This window comes from Arvicanthis niloticus, chromosome 13 (genome assembly GCF_011762505.2).
Source record: "Arvicanthis niloticus isolate mArvNil1 chromosome 13, mArvNil1.pat.X, whole genome shotgun sequence".
NCBI lineage: Eukaryota > Metazoa > Chordata > Mammalia > Rodentia > Muridae > Arvicanthis > Arvicanthis niloticus.
This window is the reverse complement of record NC_047670.1, coordinates 63,564,280-63,590,475: the sequence shown is the minus strand read 5'-3', so window position 1 is coordinate 63,590,475 and position 26,196 is coordinate 63,564,280. Positions and strand designations below refer to the sequence as shown.

Here is a 26,196-nt window from a genome sequence, read left to right as displayed (position 1 = left end):
TTCTGGAGTTCGCTATTTTAGCTCAGATTTCCTCATTTGTATCTACTAGTTAAACAACCCCAGAGTGTTGGGTTTTTTGGTTTTTATGTTACCTTGATCTTAGCAATAGGCTTATTCTAAGCTCTAAAAAGGGTGTGGGAGAATCTTCATCTCAAACAATGTACTTCCTGTGCCCTGGATCCAGGGTAAAATTCACTTGTAAAACCTAGCACCCTCAGAGGCAAATTCTGAACGCCTCATAAAATTTGCCTGTGAGTTATTCACCCGTTCATACTTCTGCCTCATCTCCCCAAAGTGTAGCGAGAATCATTGTCTTCCTTCTTAATGGTGTGTGTGTATGCATGTGCATATATTCATATGTGCATATGCACATGTATGGTGGTGTGTGTGCATGTGTGTACACACATGTGTGATGGTATGTGCCTGTGTGTGTGCACATACACACATTCATAATTTCCTAATTTTTTTGTGTTTCAAAAGTCAATGACCTCAGTTTTCCTATGAGGTATTTTCTCTTGTCTCTGACTTAAATGCTAAGTTTATTTATTTCCAGGCTTTCCTGTGAAGTAATAAAATATTTACAGCTACCAAATTTCCTCTGTCTGCGACATTAGCTGCATCCTCTTGTCTCTGTAAAAGAAGGCTCTATTTTTCTGTAGTATTTAAACAGATGTTTTAGTTTATATAATTCTCAGGGTATTTATGTGGTTTAAATTTTGTTCGGATTTATTTATTTTGTGTGTATGAGTGGGTTTTTTTCCTTGCATGTGTGTGTGTGTATATGTGTGTGTGTGTGTGTGTGTGTATGTATGTGTGTATATGTGTGTGTGTGTGTGTGTGTATGTATGTGTGTATATGTGTGTGTGTGTGTGTGTGTGTATGTGTGTGTGTGTGTGTGTGTGTGTATGTGTGTGTGTGTGTGTGTGTATGTGTGTGTGTGTGTGTGTGTGTATGTGTATGTGTGTGTGTGTGTGTGTGTGTACCATGTGTGTGCCTGGTACCTGTGGAGGCCAAAGGTGTCAAAACCCCTGGAATTACAGGTGATTGTGAGCTCCCACGTGGGTACTTGGAATGATCTTTAAAATTTTTTATTAATGTGTGGTTTTATCACATGCAGTCCTAGAGGTGTCTTCTATACTGAATTCTTCTGCTTTCTGGATGTATGTGGTCCATTCCCATCTAGTGTCCTGCAGACAGTCAGAGCTTCCTCTGTTCTTCTGTGCTGCTACTGCCTTGCTTTGTAGCACATGCTGTGTTCCTTCCTGGGCTCTGGACTCAGCCCCCTCCCCATCCTAAGAAGTCTCTGTCTCCTCTCACTTGTTAAGCCTTATCTGCCTCCCACTGAAGACTCCATCCTCAGGGATGCTCTGTGGATTGTTCAGAGATTCTGCTCTCAATAAGTATAGGTCTCTGCCTGTGCTCTTGCCTAGTGCTGGTGGCCGTTGGTGACTTCAGAGGTTTGTTTCATTGTAGGCAAGGTCTCAACTTGCCATGACTAAATAAATGGAAGCCATGTGCTTTGTGAGAACTTACCTCGTGCCCATGGGACGCTGTGGATGGAGGCCTCTCACTACCTTTTATCATCAGAACTGACGACCAGATGTGCTGTGCATCGGTCCCCCCAGATCTCAGCAGAAACTCATGTTCCTGGGCAGATTACAAGGGTGCTCTGCCTATCTTGTGGCCTTGCTCTCATCCTACATCGTCATGGCAGGGAAAAGTGAGCAGCGGGCTCTGTCACTGGCATTAAACCCTGCAGAGCTCACAACAAAACACTTTGTTCCTTCCTGCATGTCTCACAAGTCAGGCAGACCTACTTTAGGGCCAAGGGTGAAAAAGTATAGAGTCTGCCTATGGGTAAAGGAAAACCAGTGGGGAGGAATTGAAGGCCTCCTACCTGTGCCAAGGTTATCCCATTTGGCTGGTCACTCCTGTAGTATTAACCCTTACTGGTCTCCAACAGTCCTGCTTAGAGAACACACCAAACCCAAAGGCATGTTCTTGAGTGATTCACTGGTCTGTTTTCCCTAGTTTCTTTATGCTCTCTGGAGTGTAGGGTTGGCTCCAAGGTGGGAGAGCTGAACAACTAGTCAGCGCCAACTGTGGCTTTGTCCCCTGAGTGTACATCTGCCCCGCCCAACCAGTCCTACAGATTAATGGTGCTGGACCAATGTCAGGGTGGGTGTTGGGGCCTATTATGGCTGCCTGGGAACTGTGCTGCACTGGGCCAAGGTACTGCCTCTTGTTCTTGGAGATATTGTGTGCATGGACCGTGTGGAGAACATCCTGGATCTGGTGGCCACAGACAACCAGTCCACAAAGGACAACAAATGGGTGGTCCAGAAGTACATCGAGACTCCGATGCTCATTTATGACACCAAGTTTGACATCAGACAGTGGTTCCTCGTCACAGACTGGAATCCCCTAACCATCTGGTTCTACAAAGAGAGCTACCTCCGCTTCTCTACACAGCGCTTCTCCCTGGACAAGCTGGACAGGTCAGCATTGGGGAGCTCCATGGTCCTCTAAGCACCTAGCAGGAGGTCCTTTGGGTTGGGATGTATAGATGAGGCACCCTGGGTCTTTGTCACTCTGAATCTTCTAGGTGGCCCATCACTGCCAAAGCATCAGGGTATCAGGACTACCAGGCTCAAACACTCAGGGGGGCCTGGGGACTAACAAACACATTCCAGTGAGGGCAGGATACTGAGAACCTATCTACATCCTCAGGGATGACCCAGGGCTTCCTCTCCATGGTTTAGTGATTATCACTTGGCAGAACTGGGAACCTGGATGCCCTAGGGGACTTTGAAAAGGAGAGTCATTTGGAATCCTGGGAAGCTGAGGGTTGCTCAATTGAAACTTTGCTGGGTAAACTCTACCCCCAGCACACCTGGAGTCACATCTGTTAGGTCATACCTTTCGGAAGGGGGCTGGGCAGTGCTGAAGGCAGCCACCCCAATCTGTGTGTTGCCTCTGGACAAGGAGTCTATAGCAAGATCTAGAAACTCACTGTGCAAATGGAGTCCAGGAGCAGCATGCAGTCTCTTCACATGGGCTCAGTTGAGCCATCAAGTCATGAACTCTATGCCTGGCAATATTATACACTCTCAGCTTTGGCTGATGAGAGATTCCCAGTTGAATGGGCATAACCCAGCAGTATAAACAGAAGTGAAAGAAGTAGTTTGAAAACTATACCGTATAGGTGGCTGTATCTTTTAAATGTCCACCTTTCTTACATAAGCCTATGGAGCAGGCCTCACTCTGGAACTGGATGGGGGTTTCCAGTGTGGCATGCCTACCCCCATTTTCAAATGAAAATGAACAGTGCCTTACGGTTTAAAGGTACTACTTGTTTTAAGTTAGTATATAGAAATCTAGGCAGGAGTCTAAAACTAACTCACTGGAAACTTTAGATAGGTGACTCATAGGCTCCTACAGACATGTGGGGAAACTGAGGCACGGGCAGATTTTTTTTTTCCTAGTGGTTGGTTCTGCATTGGTGAACCTTTGTTATGTGTGATCTGTGCTATCCACCAGGCTGGTTGGGGGGCATGGGGTGATCCATGCTGCTTCAGGGTAACAGAGCAGTCCCAGGCCTCCTGGAGCCACCCTGCCTGCACCAGGTATTGTGGCTTCGGGGCAAGCTGGGGAGACTGTGCTGGCTCCATGTGAGATTGGCATACACCAATCTCACAAGGACATTGCCCGCAGCGCCATCCACCTGTGTAACAACTCCATCCAGAGACGTCTCAAAAATGACAAAGAGCGAAGTCCACTGCTACCCTGCCATAACATGTGGACCAGTACCCGCTTCCAGGAGTACCTACAGAAGAGGGGCCGAGGAGGAACATGGGGGAGCATCATCTACCCATCTATGAAAAGAGCTGTCACCAATGCCATGAGGGTGGCCCAGGACCACGTAGAAGCCCGTAAGAATAGCTTCGAGCTCTACGGAGCCGACTTCATCCTGGGGCGAGACTTCAAGCCCTGGCTCATTGAGATCAACTCCAGCCCCACCATGCACCCCTCCACTCCTGTCACGGCTCAGCTCTGTGCCCAGGTGCAGGAGGACACCATCAAGGTTGTGGTGGACCGCAAACTGGACCGAAACTGTGACATCGGCAACTTTGAGCTTCTGTGGAGGCAGGTGAGGACAGCAGCTACCCTGCTTAGGCTGCCGGTGTCTGTCCACAAGGTGGGTGGGCTTGGGTTCCTGGGTGGCAGATACCTCATTCTCAGTCACTGGGTGTGGGGGACACAGATCCTGTTTCTTGGGTCTGGACAAAGAGGTCCTGGCTTTGTGCGGGTCTGTCAGGAGCCTGAGTCTGCTGATCTGCCCCAAGCTCAGCCTCCTGTGTGCACCTAGCAAAAGGTTTACTCTGGACAGCCCTGTCACTTGGGCCCTGTGGCCTTCATAATCTAGTCTTTCTACCTGTCATTTCTCCATGTCCCAGCTTTATGGGTAATGGGAGAGGCCCTTACCTGAATAGCTTCGGGATGTTCCACAACCCCTGGGCCCTTCTAGACTTTTCTCTTCAGAGCCCCTTATCCTCTTTCTGAAATTTCTCTAGTGCCCTCCCATCAGGGATGACGCAGCAGGCTAGACATCAAGACTGAGGCTTTTGCCTCGAGGCTTCTGTCTGCCCTGTGGGTTTAACCACAGGACCTATAGAAAGACAAGCTGGGTGTTCTTCCTGAAAGAAGGCCCCACGGACAAAGCTTCAGAGGTATGGCAGGCAGCTTGGTGTGGGACCAGCCAGGTGACTCTCCAGCTGCAGGCTCTGGTTTCTGAGTCAGGGAGGAATCCTGACAGGCTACCTCTTCTCACAGCCTGCTGTGGAGCTGCCACCGTTCAACGGGTCTGACCTCTGTGTGGAAGGTATCAGTGTGAAGAAAGCCAAGAAGCAAATGCCACCCATTGCCAACCTCGGCTTCTCAGAATCACTCTTAGATGCTCCACCCAAAGTGCGTAGCGCCCGGGCCCTGCCGGATACAGTGATCGGGCCCTCCAGAATGACCATGCGACAGGACTGGAAACGGGAAGAAGCAAAGGTACTTTCAACCACCTGGTCAGTGCCAGTAGTGGCTGCTGAGGTCAGAGGTCAAGCAAAGCCCATCTATGCATTCAAGGTCAATAATTACCAACATATAGACAGTAGGTCCTCTAAGAGCACTTTTACCAGAGTCCAATCCAGTAAACACCCAGAGGTAAGCCTAATATGTGCACAGCACCCTGCCCTGGTGCTACAGAATATGAAACCGATGCAGAGGACCCAGTCTCCACCACCCACAGACTCAGGTTGCCATAGGGAGTCTTTGCCTTTTTGTCCCATTGTGTTTGAAGAACTCTGGCTCCACCCCAATTCTCAAAGAAGACCTTCAAGCTGCATTCTCCAAAACAGGGCACAGGGCTGGATCAGGAGTATCCCCTGAGAGGATCTCACAAGCAAAGGGGTGTGGGGGCACACTGGCACTGGCCTGGCCAGACACTAGGGTCTGCCATGTAATGTTGGCCAGGGTGAGCAGCATACTTGGGTCCTGTTGCAATAGTCCCAGCAGGGTTTCCTCAGTACTACTTGTTTCCTCTAAGATAGAGCAGGGAGCCAGTTATAGTGTTCAAACAGTATCAAGTGCCACGGATATGCAAGGCGGAGGGACGGCTGAGCTCCTGCAGAGTCAGATGGCGCTAACACATCTGTGGTACAGGGTGAAATGGCCGAGCTATGTTTACACCCAGGACTTCATATGGCACCTGTTAATTGGCATTGGCTCAGAGAGTGTCAGCTCAGGCCCCCACCTTTCTCTGTTAAAGGATGCTTGTGCCCCGCATCCTGTATCCTTCTACCTAGTTAGTCTATCTCTCTTACTGCCTCCCCGCGACCTGGTCCTGTCTATAGCTCTCTTGCCTACTTGTTGTCTGAGTCCCTGGATGGAAAGGTCTGGAGCAGGGTCTCTCACCGTCACCTTTGCAACTGTACCCTACTGCCAAGGATGGCATGTGATGTGTGTCAGGTGGGCACAGGTGTGTGTTACCTGTTGAGGTGGGGGAACATCCTGGGTCAGCCTCCATACCTATGCTTAAGCCATCCTGCTTGGATAACTGTGAATGTGTCTAGGAACCCTGGGGCTGCACACCTGCAGAGCTCTTCCTGTGGGGAAATGTCAGCAGAAACAGCTCAAGCTAACAAGTGGCAGGAGTGTCTATAACAATGAGTCACACATCCGAAGCCTAAAAGGGAAGTTTAACTCTGATAGCCAGGTCAACAAGACCATGCTGCTGAGGACTCTAGAGATGGTCTCCCTTCCTATGGTTCCTGGTGTCCACCAGTGATCTCCAATGACTTGTGACTGCATCAACTCCTGGGTCCATTTTCATTCAGGCATGTGCCTTCCATAAGTCTGTTTAGTTCCCTCCCATAAAAATAGTGATCCTTGTGTTAGAGTCCTGCCTGCCCACCCGAATTTCAGTATGACCTCATTCAGTGATAACCTCTGCAAAGACTCTATTTCTGAAAAGGAAGGTTTCCAAGTGGACATAAATTTGGGATTATGCTTCACCACCATATTTCACCCCCACTGCAGGTATAGATTGTACAGATTCACCCTCTGGCCAGCACCCCACCGGCAGCGTTGCCCCCAACACTGCTGCTCTTGCCTCTTGTGAAGTATTAGTAAGCTTCTTGCATATTTCCACTCGATGGTGAAATGAAAATTATTGTCACATATTTAGCAACCACTTTGGTTTCTTCTACAAAGTTCTGGCTTGCATCTTTGATCACAACTGTCCAAAGGACCCTGGGTCCCATTTTTCTCTTACCTGTCATAGTTTCTGTTAAAGACTCCCCCCCCCACATTCTGTTGCTTTTTGTTGCAAGAATTGTTTCCTTCCCTATAAACGGTCATTTTTCACTTCTTCCTGGTGTTTTTACTTTTTATGTAATACCATCTTAACTTTAATACAATCAATTTAACCAACATCTCTAAATTTGGTGATTTTTTTGTTGTTGTTGTTGTTTGTCGATGAAGGACTGAAAAGCATAACAATAACCCCGAGTGTCAGCTCGCAATGCAGGCTCCTAGAGCTGGATCACCATTATCATGAGGCAAGGTTAGAGTCCCCACAAGACCCCTCTGGGACAGCCTCCCCACTCAGGCAGTCACCTCTACCACATGGTCTATGCTTACATACATAGTCCCTGCATGTGCCAGCCTGGCTCGTTGATCTAGTCGTCCACCTTAGGTCAATGCCACAGTGTCATCATACTGTACACTGCCTTATTGCTTTATCCAAATCTCTCCATTTTCTTTCCTTGGGAATGACTGAGCTGTCCTGGACTGGTACTTTCACATACCGTGCAAATTCAGAAAATCAATATTAAGCAAACAATAAAAGGAAACACTACTAGAATTTTTGGAGGGCACTAATTTGAACTTATATATCAGTATATACAAATATATATTTGTATACAGGGTAGAGCTGGCTTCTTTACCATACTGAGCCTTACGATTCATGAATGCAATGTGTCTATTCATTTGCTTATCCTTGCCTGTCTTTCTTTAAATGCCTATACTTTAAAAATATTAAAAGATGGGCATTTGATATTTTTTAAAAGGTTTATTTATTTTATGTATGTGAGTACACTGTCACTGTCTTCAGACACACCAGAAGAGGGCACCAGATCCCATTACAGATGGTTGCGAGCCACAGTGTGGTTGCTGGGAATTGAACTCATGACCTCTAGAAGAGCAGACAGTGCTCTTAACCAGTGAGCCATCTCTCCAGCCCACATTTTACGCATGTGAGTGTTTTGCCTCCATGTATGTACGTACGTATGTGCACTGAGCTGCGCCCTTAGCCCTTGAGTTATTTTTATAATGCAATAAGAAGCTGCAAATGGTAAACTCCACCTCCTCCTACCCTCCCATCCTTCCCCCTCTATTCCTCACGCTTGAATGTGTGTGTGTGTGTGTGTGTGTGTGTGTGTGTGTGTGTGTGTGTGTGTAAGATTGAATTGACATTCTTTTAAGGTTTTTTTTTTTACATTTTTTTATTTGGGAGAATATGTACCATGATGTGAGAATGTGGAAATCAGAGAGCAACCTTCAGGAATCATCCTTTCTACCTTGTGTATCTGGGAAACATGTTATAAGGCTTAGCAGTGAGTTTTTGTGACTACTAGAAATGCTAGCTTTAGTTGGAAATAACCAAACAAAAACAAATCAAAACAAGCAAACAAAAACAAAACAACCATTTTCTATAGTGCCTAAAGCAATGAACACTTCTCACCAAGAATGCATAGAAAGGTAGCAGGGAAGACCTTTGATCCCAGCAGCAGAGGCAGAAGGATCTCTGTGACTTCAAGGTCAGCCTGTTCTGCATAGCAACTTCCAGGACAGCTAAAGCTACATAGTGAGAGACCCTGTCTCAAAAAAAAAAAAAAAAAAAAAAAAAAATGTCTAGGGAAGCTTATGGAGTCACTGAATTACCAACAATCTATTGCTTATCACAAAGAAAATGTGCAGTTACGACTTAACTTCGCTGACTGTGGGTACCACACACCTCTTCCTCTTCTGCAAAATGTCACTTCAGAGATGCTTTGCATGTGTTTCTGTGTGGTAGTTTGTACTTACAGTATATGCTGTGGATATTTTCTCCCAGTTTGTCCTCCTGATTCGTCTGCCTCTACCTCCCGGGTGTTAGGATTACTACCTGTGCCACCATGTCCAATTTGATACAGCGCTTAGAAAGAAAACTGGGGCCTTTTGAATGCTAGACAAGCAAGCTACCAGTGGAGCTGCCCGAAGACCCCTGAACAGTGTCTGATGGTAAACAAAGGATGTTCATTTTTTGATTTTTGTTTTTTTTGTTTTTCAAGACAGGGTTTCTCTATGTAGCCCTGGCTGTCCTGGAACTCACTCCATAGACCAGGCTGGCCTCAAACTCAGAGATTTGCCTGCCTCTACCTCCTGAGTGCTGGGATTAAAGTCACGCTCCACTACCACACAACACATTGTTCAATTTCATATGAATGCATCACCAATCTTTTCTCCTGATGCTATTTTTGTCTATTTTTTTCTTTTTTTTATTGGATATTTTATTTACATTTCAGATGCCATCCCATTTCCCCATTTCTTCCCCCCCCCCCCCAGAAAACCCCTATCCCATGTCCCCTTTTTCTTTTTGCTTTTATACACTTTTTAAAAATGTTAATCAAAGGCTTTATAAGTTTGGTAATGCTCAATCAGAAGTATAACCTAATACCCAGCCCAGATATAGCAACTCTTTGACTGGTGGAGACACGTGAACAATTGCCTTCATATCCCCCCTCTCTTTCTCTCTCTTTCTCTCTCTCATCACCTAGCTTCTCCTCTCCTTCTTCTCCTCCTCTCCTTACTCCTCTTCCTCTCACCTTAGCTCCTCCTATATTTTTGTCTTTTTTAAAAAATCTTTTTTGTCTCAGAATTTAAAACACTATTCTCTTATAGCAATCATAAGAGTCCTCTGAAGGGGGCTACAAAGATTGGCTCAGTGATTAAGGGCACTTGCTACCCTTGTAGAGCACCCAGGTTCAGTTCCTAGCACCCACATCATTGGGTGGCTTAGCCCTCTCTCCTGGCCTTCACAAGCACCTGTACTCACATGCATATAGTCACACAGAGACATACAGACACACAGACACACAGACACTCAGACACACAGACACTCAGACACACAGACACACAGATCATTAGATAGATAGATAGATAGATAGATAGATAGACAGACAGACAGGTAGACAGGTAGACAGGAGACGACAGGTAGATGTGAAATACACCATTTTTAAAGAAGAGTGCATCCTGATCCATCTGGATGTGATTGTTGTGTAAGTGTGAGGTAAGGACCATTTCTTAAGTTTGTGTCTCCTGCTGGGTTGATAATCCACCTTCAGTCCGTTCCACCTTGTATGCACCTGCCCTAGGGCTATGCCATCTTAATTGACACAACGTTATGTCTGGTAGGAAGAGGTCTTGGTGTTTCTTGCTCTCTTCTTCATAACTGCCCAAAGTTTCAGAGGAAGCCATATTGAGATGCCAAATGAGACTATGCCAAATGGCTAGATCAGTTTATAGATTGCTGAAATGTTTGTTCTGCCCGTGAGCATTATACACTTCTCCACTTGAGTTCTTTTGGTTCTTAATTTATTTTTAAGACAGGCTCTCTCTATGTAACCCTGGCTGTCCTGGATCTGGCCATGTAGACCAAGCTGGCTTTGAACTCATAAAGATCCATCTGACTCCACCTCCAGATTGCTGGGATTAAAGGCATGTGCCATCACTCCTGACCCCAGACTGTATTTTTTTTTTTCAAACAGCTTTTGCATCCACACAGTTAGTTATCATAAGATTTTTCTCCTGTTAAATGGATGAATGACATCATTTAATGTTTGTGTGCGTGAAAGCAATTACCAATAGTCGAGGAACAAGCCAAATTTGGTTTGATGCTGGGTAGCTATGTGGCTCGACTTGTCTTATTAGCTGCAGCTGGAAGTTTGTTCTTGACAGCAATTTGTTGGTTTGTTTCCCTGTTAGCTGTTTCTAGTCCAGGTGTTTGCAACTTCTGTGTCTTCTTCTCCAGCAACAGGAATGGCATTGGTGGGCCATGTTCGTCACCAGGCACAGCTCTCTGTGGAGTTATGTGTCCCATTCGGTCACTTATGCCTCAAGAGGGAGGTTCAATGTCTATCTTAACTATTCTATTCAAAGTGCCAGCAGAGTCACCTTGTGGCTTGCATTTCTCTGACACTAATGAAGCTGAATATTCCGTAGCTCGTTTGAATATACTTCAGTAAAGTGCCACTTCTGTTTAATTTTTGAAAATCTATTCATTTTATTTTTATGAGTATGAGTATTTTGCCTGCGTGGATGTCTGTACACAACACACAGGCCCAGTGCCTGCAGAGACAGAAGGGGGTTAGAATTACCGACAGTTGTGAACCACCATGTGGCTTCTGGGAATTGAACTTAGGCTCTCTGGAAGAGCAGCCAGTGCTCTTAAGCTTGGAGCCATCCCTCCAGCCCACCCTCCACCTTTTTGTTTTTATTTTTGTGTTTTGTTTTGTTTTGTTTTGTTTTGTTTTGTGAGAGGGTCTCACTTTGTAGCTCTGGCTAACCTGGAAGTTGCTAAGTAGACCATCTAGCCTTGGCTTCCCTGAGATAGACTTTCCTCTGTCTCCTGAGTGCTTGGATTAAAGCTGCAGACCACCACACCTGGCTGTAAAGTGCTATTTTTGTCTGGACACATTTTCTGCTGACCTCTTCTTATTGATTCATAAGAGTTCTTTACATGTTCTGGACACAAGTTGTTTGGTAGGTGCATCTCCTTTTGCTGTTTTAATGTTCTGGGTCCCCCATCTTTCTTTTGTGTGTAGAGTCTATGTATATGTTCTGTATGTGTGTATGGGCGTGATATGTGGGTGTGTATAAACATTTATGGATGTAGAGACCGTAGGCTGACCTTGGGCGTCTTCCTCTATCACTGTCTTATATTTTGAGACCAAGTATTTCATTGAACACAACACTCACTGATTGACTAGTCTGCTGACCAAGGAGCTCTAGAGAGCTGTCTCTCTCTCCCTACCCCACTCCAAACCCCACTTTAGGGTTGTAGGCACATGCCACCATGTCTGGCTTTTGACCCAGTTTGAGGACTGAGGGGTGGCGATGTTGTTCTTGGGATCTGAACTCAGGTCCTCACCAGACACTTTGCCAATGGAGCCATCTCCCCGCCTTAATGTTTCAATGCACAGGAATTATTTCTTTCCATACATTTCCATATCTACTTTTCTTATAGTTAGCAACTTTTCACTTTGGGCCTTGTTCATATAACCCAAAGTTGTGAGATCCTTCTGTTTCTTCTAAAAAGTTATGTTGTTTCTCTTTTCACACTTAACTCTGCACTCCACCTATCTTCGAGTGTCTGTGTAGAATGTCATACGTGGGGGTAAACATCGATTACCTTTTCTATAGCGATATTCGACTAAGCCAGGGACATAGCTATGATGTGTGCCATATATATATGTATATGTATATGTATATGTGTATGTGTATGTATATATATATATATATATATATATATATATATATATATGCAAATTCTCTGTGCTGCAGTAAACCTGGTAGCTGTGTATGTAGGGTTGTGCCTCTGTAATGGGAGTCTGTTTTCCCATCTATTTTATTAGCCAAGATTCTTTGGTGATGTTACTCCACAAAGACCCAAGCCAACACAGTGGCTTCCAAACAATCGTTTCTCACAGGCCAGCAGGACCTCCTCTGGTCCTCTCGGGGAAGACTGAGTTGGGCTTCTGGTGCAGGCTACTCTAGTCTGACTCTCCCTCCTGGAACCCACCAGTGGACGTGACCTCTTCCACCATTTTTCCACACTGGCACCACCTCTTCAGGAAAAAGAGTGGAACCGATCCCCTCTACATCTCAGAGGCTCTGGAGGTCACTGTGGTCACAACTACAAAAACCTCCTCTTCAGTCACCCACTGGCAGCTTCAGTATGAGGGGCTGAGTGTGAGAGGGACGAAGGCCTGTGGAGCTGGATGTTTGAGACAGAAGCCCAGGCTTCACACTCCATGAAGATGTCAATCAGTCAGAGCGCCCGGGTGCCGCGGGGTAGTTCGTATACACATTGAGAGCTCGCCTGGAGAAGGTGGGTGAGGTGGTACCAGCCCCTGAGGAAACCATCCCAGCACCAAACAATGCTGGGAACCCAATGGGTGGCTGGGAGCCTTGCATGCCTTTGAAGACATCAACTACTGACCAGTTCAAACAAGCAAACCGTACCCAGGGGCTGTTTTTGTGTTATCTGTGAACTAAGCATGTTTTTTTATGTTTTTAAAGGATTGGAAACAAAACAAAACAAAATGTGTAACGGAGTCCACGTGTGCCCCCCCCCCCCCAAAGCCTAAAATAGCTGCCTTGATTCCGGATGCTTGCTACAGTGAGCAAAGCTGGATGCCACTCAGGTCAGTTTCAGCACAGAGGTCAAGACAGAAGCTACAGTTCTGCAGCCAGGGTGTCTCCTGACCAGACTGTACCCACAATGGAGCGTCTCTCAGCCACCCTGAGAGGTGCCTGACCTCCGAGTTCTCAACGTACCACAGAGATTGAGGTAATATCAGGGCATAGTGGCCTCCCTCTGTGCAAGGAATTCAGCAGGAGACTTACATCCATAGGCCACTGCCTCTACTGAGTTCCAGGCTGTGCTGGGAGGTGACAATCCTGTCTGGGCCAGTGGTCTGATAGGGTGGTGACCCCTGGGTTGGCAGGCCTCCCGAAAGGCTGGTTGGACCCAGCAGAGAGCCTGTTTCACCATGAGCTTCTGCCTCAGTTACGTAGATGAAATGATCAACCATAGCCCCTCCACATAGCAGCCTTCTTTGGGTTGGTAAAGATGTAACAAGGGCCCTGTGAGCATGTGCAGCCTGCCATAGCTACTGGAACCCCTGCAAGGTCACTCCCAATGGCCAGATCTGAGGTGGGGACATTCAACTAACCTGTCAGGTCCAAATGGAGCCAGCCCATCCAGAATGAGGCCAACCAAAGGCACTTTGAACCTGTGCTCTGGGACAGGCAGGGAGTGGGGATAGTCTCTCAAATGGGTAACTACCCAAATAGCTCTAGAGCCAGCCCTACATGTTCTTGATTGTGTGCTCCTGTTGGCAGCTCCTCCTACTGGCCATCGTCAGAACTGACCCCAAAGTGAAGAAATTGTAGCAACCTGGTTGTAGATGAGGCTGGAAACCCAGCCTCCAACAAAGGTGGCTTATTTGGTAGCTGTCTTTGTAGGTAAGAGGAATGACTGGGGACTCGGCACCATAGCCTTCGAGTCTAAGCAGTGTATGACTTCTCCTACTGAGCCAAATGACAGGGAAACAAACTGAAGGGCAGTCTTCGGGTCCCAGAGTTCCCTCTCTGAATGCAGCAAACCTAAATGTGAGGCTGGCCCCTGGGATAAGAGACTCCCAGAGAGGAATTCCTGCCTGTACCCCCATGGGGAAGTTGTGACAAAAGCCATTCCCCTCAGCTCTGGGCCCAGGAGGCCCTGTCCTGCCCAACATGAGTCACCTAGCTCTGTTTTGCAGTTCTGAGTTCTGGGCCTCTCGCTGCCCCAGTGAGCTATGGCGGTGCATGTACCTAGGAGATTCTGAATCCAGTGCTCCCAGCTCCAACATCTACCTATACAGTTTCCATCCACGTGAAGCTCCAAGCCAATCAGCAAGTCTTTGTTCCTATAATCATTTGTCTCAGCCTCTGGTCTGCTTGGCCCAGGCCCAGATCCAACCATAGCCATAGCCTTTCAGCCAGAGTGTAGTGGTATCATCCCTCAGAAAAGGATTGAGCTGCAGACCAAGCCTGTTCCAGTCTCTGCATTCGTCATACTTGATACTGCAGTGATCTAAACACAAGCTCACTTCTGCTGACTAGGAGCACTGGGGAACACCTCTCACTAAGGGGCCACAATGGCAGGATTGGCATTTGCTTTTCCGTGTTTCTCACCTGGGCAGATGCCAGCAGAACACAAGTTCCCTGGGTCCCTCAGGAAGGATTTTTGTGATTCACTGCACAAGTATAGTGTGGTACAGTAAGTCTGTGTCAACTCTGGAGGCAGGGGATCACCAGCTTTTAGTACCGATAAACAGCCTGCTTTCTGTCCCAAAGGAAAATGCCTCCTGCTTCGAAATCGCTTAAGGCCAAGAGGACACTGGGAAATGGCCAAGGGAAAAGCAGTCAGGCTGACATTTGAGGTACCTAGAGGTACTTCATCTAGGAGTACAGAGGACCCCAAAATAATCTCTTGACCTGTACAGGTCATCTGCATGCACATACATCATACACCCTGCCTACATTCTCCCCAGTACACACATCATCCTGTCTATCCCTGAACTGAGGCGTGTCCCTGCCTTGCACTTTAGTTTTACTAGCTACATATTTTCATGGCTGCATCCCGTGGCCTACTCACTTTGCCTCTTGTGATGACACATCCCAGTTTGCCTTGTTCTTCTGAAGCCTCAGCTGGAGTTCAGACTCATGAGGGTCCCGAGGCTCCTCCCAGCCTTAAAGGAGCCCAGTCACCCTGCTGGACAGCATCATGGCTTCACTGCTCAGCCGTGTCTGCCACCACTGGACCCTGTCATCTCCCAGATTTTCTCCTTGGGCCAAGGACTGGATGAACTCTGCTCATCTGGAGCCTTGTGCCCACAGAAGCCAATAGTCCCAGCCAAGACTGCAAAGCCCTTCAGACACATGCTGTTTCAAGAGCCTCTCGGGAAGGCCAGCCATGAAGCTCTCCTCAAAGGCACCTGTGCTTCAGGGCTCCGTACCCGGCTCCTATGAGACTGTCAACCCTCCACAGTTGTCTTCACCAGGCACCAGACAAAGAGCCGGGCTGCCCCTCTCTCCTATGGATGAGACCAGTTTCCTTAACTCCTTCTTCAAATGTGCTGAGTCCACAGCATCCTGCCTCAAACCCTTGTGGTCAGCACTGGGGCACTACACACCTCACCAAGGCCTCCTCTTCCTAAAATTGGGGTTTCCTCACCACCTGTCATTTCAAAGCTAGCAGCACACATCTAGGAATCAACTATATATGAGTGACGGGGTTCAGCACCCTTCGTGATCCTTCTTCCTTGGACCAACCAGGCATTTGTCCCTTGAGAACCAACCAAGCCAGTACATTTAGACCCTCACAAGGGACCTTGGGAGACAGTGAGTTGCCTGGCTTTTCTAGCTGTCGGGTGAGGAACTGCATCACACAGGCAGCTGCTCCTGATCCTTCGTGTTTCCAGATACGTTTCACAGCTGGCTTGTAGAGTTGAAACAACACTTCACTGGGGCTTTCGCTACCGGAGCCTTGAGCCTGCAGATCACCGTGAGATGATGCATTGTTCTACTGCATTTAATCAGGTCTTGGTTTTCCTCAGGAATATGCTGTTTTGAAAGAACAGAGGCTCTTTTTGATTTTTCGAGACAGGGTTTCTCTGTGTAGCCCTGGCTGTCCTGGAACTCACTCTGTAGACCAGGCTGGCCTCGAACTCAGAAATCCGCCTGCCTCTGCCTCCGAAGTGTTGGGATTAAAGGTGTGCGCCACCACTGCCCAGCCATGAGATCTTTTCTGAGGCAGCTGGTGTTCTCTAATGCCTAGGAAGTGACTTTTCTTTTCATAGTGCATGATGGGAAAAAACTCACATGGCAAGAACAGATCTCTATAGAGATTGATGGGTTCTTGCACACCATGCCCACATGGCCAGGATCAGCACAAGGGACATTTTTTTTTTCTATTCCTCATGTCTGGGAGTTTACCATTTAGCTTAAGTCACCATAGATGGCTTTTGATTGTCCCTCACCTATAAAGGGAGAAGTCACATAGACAAACATGGCCATGTCTAGCCTTGAGCTGATGTGCAGTGGATTCCTGTCCAGGTCACATGCTGAGCAGTCCTTGTTTTGGTGAATAGATTTGCAGTTTTTCTAGCCTGCTATTGGTGGAAGCTATGCTGGTCTGAACATCCCTCCAGGACTCCTCATGTGACATTTACTTCTTACTCAGACATTCAGGGTCACAAGTAAAGCGCGTATTTCACTTCAGTAGCAGCCCACAGTTCCCACAGAGTGGCTGCAACACTTTACACCTGCAATCTTGAGCACTGTAGGACACGATTGGTTTTGCCCTCTGATTGATCTGTGCTGGTAACTTCATTGTGGTTGTGTTTTGTGCTTCCTGGTGAGTTAGAGAATTTGTGTCCCCACTACCAAACTCCTGACGTAAACAGCTTACTGAGTTTAGCTCAGGCCTTCACAGTGCATTAGTCCATCATGGCGGAGAGATTATGTATGGAACAGAACCATGAACTTCAGGGTACACCGGAAACAGAATAGACTCACACCGGAAACAGAATAGACCCCCTAACAGGAAGGGCAGGGCAAGCCATAGCCCTTGAAGACAAGCCTCCATTGACCTCCTTCCTCCAGCCAAGCCCCACCTTCCATAGCTCCACTTCCCAATATAATCTCCTTACCTTTAACTCTAGGCTGGGATACATCTCAGATGGTAGAGAGCTCGCCTCGCTTGCACAAAATCCCCAGGGCTCATAAACCGAGAACGTGGCGGCACACGCCTCTAGTCCTAACATTGGTGTTTGCAGCCAGCCTGGAACACGTGAGATCTTGTCTCAAAAAGAAATGGCTTTGACTCCAGGAATGGACTGAATCCTTTGTTAGATCCAAGTGCTCATGCCCTGACTGTCTCTGGTGATACCATCCCGAACACACCAGAGGTGTGCTTCACCACTGACGGCTCTTACCTGTCAGGGTGACCGTCAAGGTAACTGTCACCTTAGATGACTAGCCATTTCACTGTGGCTTTCACTAAGTCTTTTCTCCATCTTTAAATTGGGTCATTTGCCTTTTGGCTTTTATCTCTACAGTGTTTGGGTTTTTTTTTTTTTTTTAATACATACATTCTGTGTGTTCACTTGGCAGATAAATGTGCTAGCAACTGCCTTCCCAATGGCTGGCCTTTAACCTCTTCTCAGTAATGTCTCTTCCTTTCTTCCTTCCTTCCTTCCTTCCTTCCTTCCTTCCTTCCTTTCTGTATTGGAGATCTGACCTGTGGTAGAAGCTTCTCTACCACAGAACTGCACATCAGTACACTAGACATCATCTTTGTGATGAAGGTATATATTATCCGTTTGTTTGCAGGTTTCCCCTGGTGTGGCTAGTGCTTTGGTGTCCCTTCTAACTAACTCATGCCAGGGGCCATGAGGACCCTCCTGTGCTTCTTTCTTAAAGCCTATGGCATTGGCTTGCACACTCATTCGCTTGTTGACTCATTGGGAATGAGTCTGTGTACAGTTCAGGGCTTGGACTCATTTGTTCTCTGGTGTCAAGATGCTTCAGTGCTGCTATTTTAAAAAACCACAGCCTTCCTCCAGAGGGCTGCAGCATCTTTGTCAAGACTAAAGTCTCTGCAGGGATGGTGGTGTATATCTGTAATACTAGCACTTGGGAAGTAAAGGTAGGAGGATTGATGTGTGCTTCAGGCTGACTACAGTTACAATAGGCCCTGCCTTGAGGGGGTGGGGGGTAGGGAGATGGTTCAGTGCTTAAAGTGCTTGTTGTATGGCCATGAGGATGTGAGGTCAGATGTCCAACACTAGGTAAAGGCCAGGTGCTGGGGCACCCAGTACCGAGGGCAGCAAAGACAGAAGGATCCCCAGAGCTCACTGGTCAGACAGTCTAGCAGAAATGGAGAGCCCCAAGTTCAGTCTCAAAAAAAAAAAAAAAAAAGATGGTATAATAGAAAAAAAACCAACATCAACTTCCGTCCTCTGCACATTCCCACAAGGACACCTATACCTGCACACACACACACACACACACACACAAACACACACACACACACACACACAGAGTAGACTCTTAACTGGATGTGATAGTGTATGCCTCTAATCCCAGCACTTGGGGGAGGCTGGAGCAGGAGGATTGCTGAGAGTTTGAGGCCAGCCTGGGATACAAAGTAAACTCTGTCTCAAAAGAGAAACAAAAACAAACAAACAACCTTTTGAATGAGCCCTGGATTTCATCTCTTCCACTCCTCAGTCTGTTTACCAATTGTATGCCAATTCCACATTGCCTTCATTTTTATTAAGTATATTTTTAAACAAATCTTGTATAAGTTTCCAAACTTTGTTTCTTTTTTATTCAGTGAGTTTGGAATTTGCATGTAAAGTTCCAAGATCAGCTTGTCAATTTCAAAAAGATCTTAGAGGTTTTTTGCTGATATTGTATGAAATCTGTAGACCCCTTTAGGAAGAACTGAACCCCACAATGGAAACTTCTACTCTGTGTTGAGCTTACTTAAGCATTAACTACCTGATATATGTAATATTTGGGGTATAGGCATTTTTCATTGAATTTGTTCTTAGGTATATAGTATTAGCCTCTGAAAGTGAGTTACTGACCAAAAATACTAAGAAACTTTTAGAGCAATGGTTCAGCACCCAATGTATGTATATGCTGTGTAACAAATGAAAATAAAAACAAGTGAGGTATCACCAGGCCGTCTGGATTTATCATTCCCCATGATATTTGTCCTGGTTCAGGAGACTTAGTAACTATAGGGTTTCCCCAACTGCCAGCATCTATCTTCATAGTTTCTAATTAGCATTTAATATTAAAGCTATAGTTCTGAAAATGTTACACAAATATATATATATATATATATATATATATATATATATATATATATATCAACACGGCATCATTCGAAATCCTGATTTACTTTTCTTTACTTATTGACATATGTGATACTTTTCTAAATATATTTTATAAATAAATTTTGATGCTTTAAAGAATGATATTTGGAATTTCACTTTCTGGTTGTTTGGGGCTTTAACATAGAAAGTACAGTTGGTTGTATGCATTGGCACCATGGGCCCCAAGTGCTGATGAGTCTGCTTCCTAGTTCTGGTACTTTCTAAAGGTCTTTAGATCTCTAACCACCATCCCACCTGCAGCTTTTCCTTCTTTCTTGGTGGTCTCATGCCTTTTTGCATTGCTCCAGCATCCTAAGAGTGGACAGATAACCACTGTGAGACAACCTGAATAACAAGCAGGTCTCTGCAGAGATACTGCCTGGAAGGAGTGTTACAGAGAAAGCGTGCAGGCACCAGGGAGGTCAGAGTAGACAAAGAGTTCCAAAGGAAAAGTGAGAAGTTATGTCAGGACCAGTAATGCGTAGTGGCAGCTGAGAGACTAAGGAGCTGTAACGTTTTCTGAGGAGGATTCCAGGGCTCTCTCTCCCAGCCCATGCTCCCAGCAGAGTCTCCTAAGATGGTACTATGTGCAAAGATCCCTCCTTCACAGCATTCCAGCTCGCTTGCTTTCTCCTTTCCTTCCTTTTTGACATAACTCCACTTTTACTCAGACAACTTTCATACGTGGTATTGGCTGTGGGGCACATGGAGCTGTTTCATTTTACACATTGCTAAGAGTTAGCTTTTGACTTTAGCTATGAGCATGTCTGAGTTTATCCTGCATCCATCTTGCCATGGTTATCCATTTTCCTCTCTTAATATTTATTATGTTTTCCATTCCATACTCCTCCTTGACCAGCTCACCTGTACCCTGTCTAATTTAATTGTATCTGAAAAAAAAAAAAAAAAGTAATGCAGTTCTTTGGGGTACTATCAACTCAACCATTTCTAACTTTCATTACATGCAAATAAGAAATAGGCTCCACAGACAGGACCCATCAGAGCCTCTATTTGAAAAACTAAGTCCGGCAGTGGTGGAGCACACCTTTAATCCCAGGACTTGGGAGGCAGAGGCAGGCAGATTTCTGAGTTCGAGGCCAGCCTGGTCTACAGAGTGAGTTCCAGGACAGCCAGGTTCCAAAAACCCTGTCTTGAAAAACCAAATAATAATAATAATAATAATAATAATAATAATAATAATAATAATAATAAAATTCTTGTTTCTCTTTTTCTCTAATCTACATGCCTTAGACCAGTGTTCTCAACCTTCCAAATGCTGTGACCCTTTAATACAGGTCCTTATGGCATGGTTTTTTGTTACTACTTCATAGCTGTAATTTGGCTACTGTTATAGATCATAATCTAAACACCTGATATACAGGATATCTGCTATGTGATCCCTGTAGGAATCTTGACCCACAGGTTGAAAACTCCTGCCTTGGATATTTCTCTGTGTAAAATAAATCCAGCATCTGTAGGGTATTTCAACCTATGCGCTCAGCATTTACATTTGCATTATCTAGCCGAGCTCTGTCAAAAGCCAGTGCTGAAGAACACACAACTTCAGGACAGCGTAGCTTCAAACAACACATGCTGACTTCTCCACAGGTCAGGGCCAGACAGAGCACCTGGCCATTGCTGCTGACCAGCCTCCTGAGGTAGGCCATGAAAGGACAGAGATCCTTGGGTTCTGTGGCCTGTTGGGATACCATGCCACAGCAACAACCATATTCATTTGTCTCTGTGTCCATCCTGAAGTTGTGTGGGAGGAGAACACACACATGCACAGGTGCCAGGAGGGGCCACTAGAGCCACTGGGGCAGGATAGCCACTACATCCAACCCTGACCTCACCAATTTCCCTTCATCTACCTGTTCTTGGTCTCTTTCTTTCCCTGATATTTTTTTTATTTTATTTTTATTTTTTGAGAGAGGGTCCTGTATCACTAAGTCTGGACTCAAACTCTCTATACTGCAAAGGATAACCTTCGACTTCTGGTCCCTTTATCTCCTGGAATGTTAGGATTGTAGGCATGCACAAACCTTGTCCAGTTTCTGCAAAGTGGGGGATTGAACCCAGGGCTTTGTGCATGCTAGGCGAGCGCCATAACAACAGCCACATCTCCAGACTCCTCTGTTTTTCTTTCATTTCAGTGTTCCTTTTTCTGGTTTAGAGGTTTTTAAGTCAGTCACTGGTGTTTTAATGGTACCCGAAAATCCTACTTACCAACTTCCAAAGCAAGAAAAGTTGTGCTTTTGCCTCCTACCCAGGGAGCCTCGTAGCCATTGATCCTATGGTAGAATTTTTTCTCTCATTGTCAATTGACTAGCATTTGGGGGGATGGGGAGGGAAGGGTGCTGAGTTACAACTCAGCCTTGCAGTGCCTCCTATACCACAGAGACAGCTCCGTCATTATCCAGTCTGTTTCCAAATGTGTCTGCCTCTGCCCCTCTTGCCTTCTGTGTGAGTCCATGTATCTCGGACTTTCAGAGTAGAATGCTTTCATTTGGCGCGTGCAGCATCGCCCAAGTGAAGTTCTGGCATGATGGTGACTGGACAGTCTCCAGTTCTGTTTCTCACCTGTACCACACAGATGGGCAGCAGCCTCCTGCTCTCAGCCTACCCTTGGCACACTGTGCCTACAGAGTTCTGCCTGCTTTCAGAAAGCCAGCACTCGCAGGGTGGCCAGGATGCTTCAGTGAGGAAAGGTGCCTACCATCCGTCATGATGACCCAAGTTCAGTCGCTAGAACCTGCCCAGTACAAGGAGGAAACTGTCTTCTGCTAGGTGTCCTCTGACATCCACACATGTGCCATGACACTTGTGCCCATGTGTGTGCACACTAAATAAAAGTAAAAAATAAATAAATAAATAAATAAATAAAGAGAAAATCAACAACACCGTCATCGTCCCTTCCCATGGTAAGCTGTCAGACTGTCAACCTTCCGGTCATCGATTCATCCAGGGATATGGCTTATTTGGGCTTCTAGAAAGTGTACACTGAGCCAGGTTGGGATGGCACATGCCTTAATGCCAGCACTTGGAAACAGAAGCAGGTGAGGCTCTGTGAGTTCAAGGCCAGCCTGGACTACATAGTGAGTTCCAGGCCAGCCAGAGCTATGAAGTGAGAGCCTGTCTCAAACACAGCAAGCAACACTACACTGTCAACACCGGCCAATTAAAATCTCTTTAAATCTTGCCCCTCAACCCCGCCCCTCTCTCCATCACTTGGACTTCCGGCTAGCCTTTGCTAAACCTTCCCAGTGGCTGCACACAGTCGCTTTCTCCATTGTTTGAGCTGCCTGGTTTCTGTGTTGCCTTTTGAATTGCTCTTTTGTTTCCCTTCCTGTTAATTCCTGCCTTTCTAATGTCCACTGTTTAGAAGTTCTGCCTTTGGGGTCGGGGTATCACTTAACTGGTAGTTCTTGCCTAGCGTGCATGCAGGGCTATCCTCAATCCCTGGCAACAGAAAAATTCTAGGAGATTGAGGCAGGAGAATTGGAAATTCACGGTTACCTTCAGCTTTGTAGAAAGTTCAGGACAGCCTAGGATACAAGAAACCCTGTGTCAAACGAGCACTACTAGGTCTTGTGCTTTAATACAATTACTGCGTCGTTAGTTGAGTTGTATATAGTTTAGTGGATAAAGGACTTTAATCAGTGGCCGGCATGAGTTCCATATCTGACCACACACATGCGCGCCCATACCTATTCATCACACACATACCTACCCTGTGGTCATCTTCATAGTTTATTTTCTCTTGTGCCTCCAACACTGCATTTAGAATTACAGAGTTCTTGTTCTGTGTCTTGTCTGGTGATTCTGTCTTACCCGGCTTGTTCTTTCAGCAGTATCTACCCGAACTTGCTCATATTTTACTGTGAACTGTTTTCTTTATCAAATGATTAGCAAAGACCGTTTGCATTCCATCCTGGATGCGGGGTTCACCCTCCGTAGAACAAAGTCTGCTCAGCTCTTACCAGAGCCACCTCGGGTACCTGCTTCTCCAGCAGCCAGATTAGACTTTGTCTTGCAAATCCACAGACTTGGTGTTCCCCTTTTCCAAGGATCTCTCCTTCAGTTCTTCTCAGGATCAAGGGCAGGGTGGAGAAACCCTTTGTGGTTTCTGCTTTACTGGGTCAGGGATCTCTTTACTCCAAAGGATGACTTTCTGTCTCCTGTACCCCAGGAGACCTTGTAGCTGGCCCCCTTTGGCAAAACCTCAAAATCAAGACCTCAGGGTCTCTCCTCTTGCTCTCTCTGCCTGCAGCACCTTCCTTGCTTTCTGCTCTGTCGGCTTCCCATGACTTTACAGCGTTGTTTCTATCTTCTGCCCCACATTTGTTTGGCTTGGAGGCCACTTACATGGATGCCTTCCTAAGCCCAGAGACCTGCCTCCTTGAGTATGTCTTCCCAGACTCTAGTAGGGTCCTGTCTGGTGGTGTTCCCCTCTGCACTCCCTCCCTCAGCAAGGCCTAGGCCCCCTGGGTTGCTAGAGGCAATTTGCCCTGCCATGGCTCCTTGGCTTGGAGCTAGCCAGCCTATTCTTGTTTCCTGAACCTGTCCAATAGGACACACACTTTACAAAGTACAAAGCTCCAGGTGCTGAGCTGCCACCCTTGACTTTGTTCCTGGTCACCTCCTGGCCTGGCATCCAAAGGTCAATGGCTTGGGCCACACAGGGAACAGGAACTTGGCCTAAGCTAACCCCAGCTTCATGCGCTGTCTGAACAGCTGAAGAATAACGGTTGTTGATTACCCTTGCCTTCGTCTCTCAATCCCCTGTGCCCACCTCCACCTTGGTCACACTAGGATTCAACATTCATGTCCACCCAGGGCAGGAAGGTCTGGGGTTTCAAGGGTACTGTTCAAGTGTCCTGGAACAGCCTGGATACTAGGTCTCCCAGGGCACCACCTCCAGGAAGACAGTAGGTGGGCAAAGATCTGGAAGAAAGACTAGAAGGAAAAGGCCAGTTTCGGGACCAGTAGGAACCTTCCCTGGGAAGGCAAGCCTTTTAGAGATGCGAAGATGTTGCAGTCCTCTTGATCCCTAGATCTGGCCCTCTGATACCCTGCTGCCTTGGCCTCCCAGATAGAACCCTGGTGGTGGTGTCTAGCTTCCTACCCAAGTGGGAATGGGGCTTCCCGTTCTGTTCCAAGTCCAGTCCTACAGTGTAGCACAGGAACTCAGCCTATCCTCTCCTCCCAGCTAGGGCTGTCCATGTGTTAGTATTGTTCAGTGGACGGGATGTATGGAGGGACAAAATGGAGTCATACACACACACACACACACACACACACACACACACACACACACACCCCTTAGCCCCTGTTTGGGTTTTCTGAAAGCTAGTAAAGGCAGAGTAGCATGGGGTAAGTACAGTTGGGAACCTACTGGTACTGGGCTTTCATTCGGTAGGTAGCGAAGGTATGAAGTGAGTGTGCCTTTTTACACTCTGCCCTTAGAATCGAGGTCTCAAGGACCGAGGAGTCTGACGGTTGGGCTCTGGGCGTGGTTTAAGGGTATAATGGGTGTGGTCTCCGTAAGCGATGAGTGCAGACAGCAAATCGATGGTCCTAGGGTTCAGGTTCAACCAGGGGCAGAAAGGACTGGCGCAGGAGACAGAGTTCTCCACTGTCAGCACGGTTCAGAGCAAGTGAGTGGGGTGGAGAGGTGGGGAAGGAGCAATGGTACTTCAGGCAGCCCAACGGTGGAAACAGTGGCTGTGGCCGCGAATGTTGGGGCTTTGGGGATGGGAGAGTAGGAAGAGCTGTAGGGTGGGTCAGTGGGATTGGGGCAGAGCGGGGCGGCAGAGCAGGGCGGCAGTGAGTTGCAGGAGTGACGGCCAATAGTTCCGGAGGAGGGCGTGGCACTGTGCAGTGGAGGCGAGGCAGTGGGCGGAGCAACGTGTTGTGGGAGCCGGAATGAGGCGGTGGATGGCGACAGAGAGGTGTTAACAGTGGGATAGAGCAGTGGACAGATACATTAGTGGGATGGGGGAAGGAGAACAAGGGAATGGGTTGGGGCAGTGGACGTGGAACAGGGGTAAACAATGGTTTGGGCCAGTGGGTAGCGGGAACGCGGCAGTGGGCACAGTAGTGGGAAGGGCACCGGGTGGGGGTTTGCTCCCCATCTGGCCAGCGGGCGGGTCTCAGCACCCCTTTCCTCGCAGGGCTTCCGTGTGATCTCCAAGCGCCGTGCCTAGTTTGCTGTGGCTTCCGCCCACCCCGCCCTGGCCCTGCGAGCCTCTCCCTGTGCCTTGATACCGCAGGGCGCCTTCTGCTGCTGGGGACGTGGGCGGCCAGGCAGCTGGAGGAGCCCATGACGAGGACCAGGATGAAGACAAAGACCGGACCGAGATGCCCCCAGATCATGGCGTCTCTGCGGGAACCGACACATAGACGAAGGACCTTGTATACAGAGCTATTTTACAGAAATTGCGATTGCCACCATGGTATTTCTTGTGGAGCCTCACCCTCTCCTGTGCCCGCACCCCGTCCTCCTCCTCCTCAGTCCCTGGGCAGACATTCATAAGCCCGTTACCTCCAACCCCACGGTGACTCTAGCCAAAAAACAGGAGAGAGACCCTCCTCTGGCCCTTATGACGATCTCTCCTCTCTGAGGGTCTCCCCTTTGCTGCTGGGTGTCTCCCACTTGAGAGAGTCCCTAGTAGGACACTCATTCATTAATTCAACAAATCTGACTGTGCGGGGGGGGGGGGGGGGAGCATGCTTTGCACTCAAGTATGGGCGCTGGCAAGTAAAGGGATATGAACAGGATGGCCACCTTTGGGGTCGATCCCTCAGATTCCATTATAGTACTGTTGTTTTGGAGCCCTCTGGTGTTCAAGGAACCAGACAGTCTGTGGACACCCAAGCATGAGAAAAGCCC

At 47.2% G+C, this 26,196-nt stretch overlaps 1 protein-coding gene across 2 annotated transcripts in view; it reads left to right on the top strand.

Moving 5' to 3' along the window:
* Ttll8 (tubulin tyrosine ligase like 8) overlaps positions 1 to 25,753 on the top strand; it is a 61,921-nt gene extending 36,168 nt beyond the window's left edge. Inside the window, exons 11-14 of one of the 2 annotated variants that reach the window (XM_076911854.1) lie at positions 2,255 to 2,498; positions 3,715 to 4,150; positions 4,834 to 5,055; positions 25,478 to 25,753. In XM_076911854.1, coding sequence (XP_076767969.1) covers positions 2,255 to 2,498; positions 3,715 to 4,150; positions 4,834 to 5,055; positions 25,478 to 25,510 — 935 coding nt within the window. In that variant the 3' untranslated portion in view covers positions 25,511 to 25,753. Of the gene's footprint in view, positions 1 to 2,254; positions 2,499 to 3,714; positions 4,151 to 4,833; positions 5,568 to 25,477 lie in introns of those variants that run through there. The other variant, XM_076911853.1, reaches the window with a different exon arrangement.
* The last annotated feature ends 443 nt before the right edge of the window (positions 25,754 to 26,196 follow it).